Below are 6,000 nucleotides of genomic sequence, written 5' to 3'. Positions count from 1 at the left end.
AGCGTTGTAAATCCGGAGACATACCGCTGTACTAGAGGGGGGCTACATCAAAAGAATTTAACAAAATATATTCAAACTCTTAGTGGAAACTGAACTTTAAAAAAATTATACAAACATTTTATGATATAATATTTTGTAGCAACCAGTAAACACTGCAATAATGACTAAAATTAATAAAAAAATATAAATTTTGGAAAAAAATATTAAATAGACTAACATAGGATTTTTTAAAAAATAACGTAACAGCTTGAAAATAAAATATACTATAAAACTAATTAAGCATAATGTACTAAATCACTAAGTCTGCCAATAATGGGTAATTATATTTTATGAGAGATGTAAACTAATGTTAACGGGCCCGGCATGGCCAGGTGATTAAGTCACTCGACTCGTAATCTGAGGGTTGCGGGTTCGAATCCCCATTACACCAAACATGCTAGCCCTTTTAGCTGTGGGAGAGAATAATGTGACGGCAAATCCCACTATTTGTTGGTAAACGAGTGGCCCAAGAGTTGGCGGCGGGTGGTGATGACTAGAAAGAAGGGAGACAAGCGTAGATCGCCGTCACGCCAAACATGTTTGTCCTTTCAGCCTTCCCTCTAGTCTTACATTGCCAAATTAGTGACGGCTAGTACAAATAAACCTCAAGTAGCTTTTCGCGAAAGTCAAGAAAGAAACAAAACAAACAAACAAATGTTAATTCTGTGGAGTTAAGCCTGAAACCTGAGCCATGGTGTCACCAGTGATATTGTACTATTAAGGAGAATTCCTTTTTGTTATTGAAATAAAGCATATGGTATATAATAGATGAGATCATTTCAGTTTCTAAAAGTTTGAAACTGTCAGTCTATGATAATTTATAAAAGCTATTTATTAACGACAAATTTCGTTTGCTTTATTTAACTTTTATGTTGTATTTTTTCTTATCCCCTTTTTGAAGGATAATGTAAAGTAAACAGTTACGAAGATATTAATTTACAAAAGGTGTAATTTGTATTTGTACGTCGTAAACAGGTAAACAAAAAAAAAGATATTTTCGTACTACTTGTGTAATCGTCTCAAACTATTTATAAATGAGACTTGATTTCTTATATTATATTTTGTAATTTTGGAAATAAACTGTATCTTATACCCGTGTGAGCTAAATTGTGAAGTAAGCGATCTTAAAATGCAGGAATAACTATCACTTTTATTACAAAAACACAGCTAAAGCTGCGTGCTGTGTTGAGAGACAATTATTTTCGAACTCAATACCTTCCGACTAGAAGCCCAGTAAGTTATTCATTTAGTCAATACAATTGTAATAACAATTATGTAGGTATGTTTAAGTCATTACAAACAAGAAATAATAAAAGCATTATTACTTAGTATCAAATGTACATATATATATATATATATACGTTTGTGTGTGTTTCTACAAGTCACTTTACTGTTTAAAAATGAACACTTCAGAATACAATAATCAACTGTATAAAGTAGTTCATTATAACTTTACAAATCTATCGATTATACAATTCAATCTTATTACTTCTGTTTCTTCGTGCTTGAATATAGCTCACTTCAGTTCATGTTTTAAGTAACATATTTCGAGCACGACTCTTATGCGTTCCTTGAGTATTTACATAGAAGTTATCAACTGTTCATATTTCGATTAACATTTCTCTATATGTAGGTTAAAGAACTTTTAAACATATTTTGCAAATTAATTTAAAACATAGTGAAATATATATATTATAACCGTAAAATATTCAAGCTGTAAACCAAAACACATTAACTTCAATTTTTTTTTTCAAATACGCTGCACATTTTTTTTTAAATGAATCGTAAGGTAAAATGACAACTTGCGATTATAAATGTATCCTAGGTTTTAGAGGTGACTGCGGAAATAGGACTCACATTGCGGTGGGGATACACCGTCTATCAGTCTCAGCCTCCAATTTGTTAGTCTCACATAAGAAACATACATAGTTAGACTAGAAATTAGGAGAGAGAGATGTTGATACTCAAGCCTACAATGTCCCACATCTTTATCACCTTTCACTGCCTACAGACAGTTGTGGGAAGGTAACTATTCTCCCAAGTTAAAATAAGAATAAGAATAGATAAACAGGAAAAGATGAAAATAAAGAATAAGGAAATTAGGTACTACCATTTAGGGGTAAATAAGATAAAACTTACCTCTTAAAGTTACAATTCCTGCCCCCAATATGATAGAGGCACTAATTAACACGACATCAGCAAAGTAATGTGACTGCCGAGCTATTATATACGGCTTAATGTGTGCATCCGCATAAAGTAGAGCCAGGTTCTTAGATGACCTTATTTTTAACTAAAAATGTTTAGTAATTTTTAGTAGAATTTATCTGATTTTATTTGTATTTATTTAATGTGTGTGTGTGTTTTCTTATAGCAAAGCCACAACGGGCTATTTCCTGAGTCCACCCAGGGGGCATCGAACCCCTGATTTTAGCGTTGTAAATCTGTAGACTTACTGTTGTATAAGTTGGGGCATTTATTTAATCCATTTTTGTATTTATTGCAGAATAATTTAATAATTTTATCTGAACATTGTTGGCCCGGCATGGTCAAACGTGTTAAGGCGTTCAACTCGTAATCCGAGGGTCGCAGGTTCGCATCCCCGTCGCGCTAAACATGCTCGCCCTTTCAGCCGTGGGGGCGTTATAATGTGACGGTCAATCCCACTATTCGTTAGTAAAAGAGTAGCCCAAGAGTTGGCGGTGGGTGGTGATGACTAGCTGCCTTCCCTCTAGTCTTACACTGTTAAATTAGAAACGGCTAGCACGGATAGCTCTCGAGTAGCTTTGTGCGAAATTCAAAACACACACACACTCTAAACATTGTTTATTAAACTCATTACCTATTCATTTTTGTATCAGTATATTAACATTGTTAATAAAGCATTGCAATTTATTACAAATTTTACAATACCTGAATATATATATTTTATTTCTATGAAAAAACAAAACTTAAGAAAGTCATAGAATGAATCAACCACGTTTTCTTATTATCTAAATAATAGTTTTTAATTCAATATATGTTATAGCACTGGTTAATTCTGATGAAAAAAGTTAAAAACCGCTCAAGGAACAATCACATAGATTTATTTATTCTACAGAATATGCGTCGCACGTGCTTTTCTGAACCATAGCTATAGATAGAACCATTGTACGTGGATGTTTTTCATGTCGACGGTACATTTGTTACGTACTCCTAACATTCAGGTTGGACATAACTATTACGTTGATGATCTTTACTGTTTTCTTATTCTGTATACTTTCTATTTTGATGTTAATAGAATAACTTAAATCATTTTACATATGATATAAAAAGTATTAGGATTTGAATTACTTTTTCTGTGAAAGTTGACGCTTTTATTCAGAAAAAAAAATCTCAAAACCCAAGCAAAACTATGACATAACGTTATGTAGCTGGACATTTCAGTCATAACGCTATCTTTTGTGACACATTAATTAAATCAGAAACCTTAAATTCAGAATATAAATATTTTGTTTAGTACTGAAGATCAGCGAAAGAGAAAACATTCAGCAGCGCCCACCACTTACAAAGCTACTCTTAAAGAAGTAGGAGGATTAACTTGGGCTTTCGATAAACAGCATTAGACGTTAAACATTTCAAGTCTGCCTAGCACCATATATTGTGTTAAACTAATTTAGTGTCAATTTTTATGTTCAGGTTATACCTGAAGACATATTTGGTTACAGAATGTTTGAGCTTTATAACATTGGAAGTTATTTTAATGATTACAGAACCTGTATTTATTAGTAATATATTATTAAACAGAGAATATTCGAAATTCATTGTAATCTGTATAGTATCAATATGTATTATGTAAGGTATTAAGGAAAATGTAACTTTAATAGAAACAGCACGTCAAAATAATGAAAAACGTAAAATATATTGGAAAATTAATTTTAGCTAGTGTTACAAACATTTAAAAGATCAAAATGCAGAAATCTGAGAGATGGGAAAGAGGCAACAGAAATTCTACTGTGTCATCGACAATCTTTTCATTATGGTTTATTATAAATTGTCTTAACGTTTTATCAGTACCAAAGAGAAATAACGAAGAATATTTTTGTTTTATGCTTAAAGTAAAGAAGTGATGTTAGTAATATCCTTAATTTGATAACCCATATCGCAAAGCAACAAAAATGCATATTATTTCAAGATAAAGCAAATGATAAATGACGAAGTGTTTATATGGAATAATAAACTGATTAAAAATAAGTTATATAAATGTTAATTGTACAGTACAGTTATGCCACAAGTACAACAATATTTCAACAACAATAAGCCACAAGTACGTATCAGTTGTATTCTAAGCAAATATATTTTTCTTTAGAAAAGATGTTAATATATTGTTCAAAAAATTAAATATCTTAATTTTCGTTCCTTAATACCTCTACGAAAATCTGTAGTACAGCATAAATTAGAGCCAATTTTCACTGTGTTTTCATTAACGAATTATATATCACGTGATGTATTTGCGTATTTTGGCATCAAAAATTACTGCAGCGTTGTATAGTTAACTGTTTTTCTTTGTCTTGGCATAATCCTCCAAAAATATCTAAATATTATAAGAACGTAAAGCTTTTGCTGTATTATATCACACCGTGATGTGGTTTAGACCATAAAAGAGATCGAGGCTATTATAAAAATTCAGTAACACATCTTACTTCTCAGTCAATTTCTAAAGGATGGGTTTTCAATTTCTTATCTGAATCTAAATTTGAAATGTTCATGATAACAATGCCTATGAGTTTATGCTTAACGCAGTTAAAAATGAAAGAGGTTTACCCTAATAATATTAGAATTAAGATAATTTCTCGATACATGTATATCTTACTCTGTTTAAAAATTATACAAAAATGATATTTCACCTAGAGAGGGCGCTAGTGCTAAAATATGTACTTAACCTATACATTGCCGTTCGCATCGTGAGGCAAATCGTTTGAGATTTGACCACAGCCTGTCAGCATACAGTAAGTATCTCAGTGGAGATAAAACATTTTCGGTACGCACGAACGGGTTATTCAGCGCAGAGTTGTAGTCTAGAGAAAACGGTCTTTGTCAACACATGGATAATTGAATTCTGTTGTGAATAACGTGATAGTTGACCACCTTGTGACTGGAACATACATTCTCTCATTAAATTATCTAGGATAATTTATATTTGAGAGAAAGAGGATTTCATTCAAATCAAATAATTTTATTAATCCACTGGAATATTACGCCTAAGTTGATTATTTAACTAGCTTACGTTGGTAAGAAATGTTATAGAAAATTATGTGACAATTGAAATATGTTAAACAAAATCGTAGAGGATTTTTTCAACTTGCATTTATGAGACATACATACTGAAATACGGTTTTAATCAGAACCAGCAATGGATAAATGATTCATGATAAAGGAATTTTAACAAACTTTGGTAATCTTGGAATGTAACGTTTTGAATAGAACTATTCAGAAAGTTCTGTCTAAACCTACACAAGGATACGTACATAGACCTGACGCCTTCAAGCACAAGTTTTATACTATTTTGGTCTCAAATACTACTCACTCTCTTGAAAACGATGTTCTTTCTGACATCACTGGTTATGCTTATTTCTTCCTTTTCTCTGCCTCGAATGGTTTCAGGTAAGTCTATTATATATTTTTGTATTTAAGAAGCTATTAAATGGTTGCATGTATTTTCCGCTAACCTGACATTGTACTTAAATACACAATTTGATTTAGTTTACAGGCAATTGCTAGGTTCAGCAGATAGCCCGATTTAACTTTGCTATAAGAAAACACACACACAGACAATTTCTTATTTGTTTAAAATGCAAGAATATTTAAGTCTCAAGATTGAAAATTTTCAATCCTATTTTTAACATTATGACACATATGTTGTTAATACATATTGTAAACTGTTGGTTTTAATATTGAAAATTAAATTTCTTTACTTATTTGCTT

The 6,000-nt window shown here is 31.4% G+C and overlaps 1 protein-coding gene across 3 annotated transcripts in view; it reads left to right on the top strand.

Annotated features, from left to right (window-relative positions):
• Positions 1 to 4,991: 4,991 nt before the first annotated feature.
• LOC143252818 (cell adhesion molecule Dscam1-like) overlaps positions 4,992 to 6,000 on the top strand; it is a 136,727-nt gene continuing 135,718 nt past the window's right edge. For all 3 annotated transcript variants that reach the window (XM_076505555.1, XM_076505556.1, XM_076505557.1), the window contains exon 1: positions 4,992 to 5,679. In XM_076505555.1, coding sequence (XP_076361670.1) covers positions 5,616 to 5,679 — 64 coding nt within the window. In that variant the 5' untranslated portion in view covers positions 4,992 to 5,615. The remainder of the gene's footprint in view (positions 5,680 to 6,000) is intronic.

This window comes from Tachypleus tridentatus, chromosome 6, assembly GCF_004210375.1.
Source record: "Tachypleus tridentatus isolate NWPU-2018 chromosome 6, ASM421037v1, whole genome shotgun sequence".
NCBI lineage: Eukaryota > Metazoa > Arthropoda > Merostomata > Xiphosura > Limulidae > Tachypleus > Tachypleus tridentatus.
Note: the sequence above shows the minus strand (reverse complement) of the source record. Positions and strands in the feature narration are given on the sequence as shown.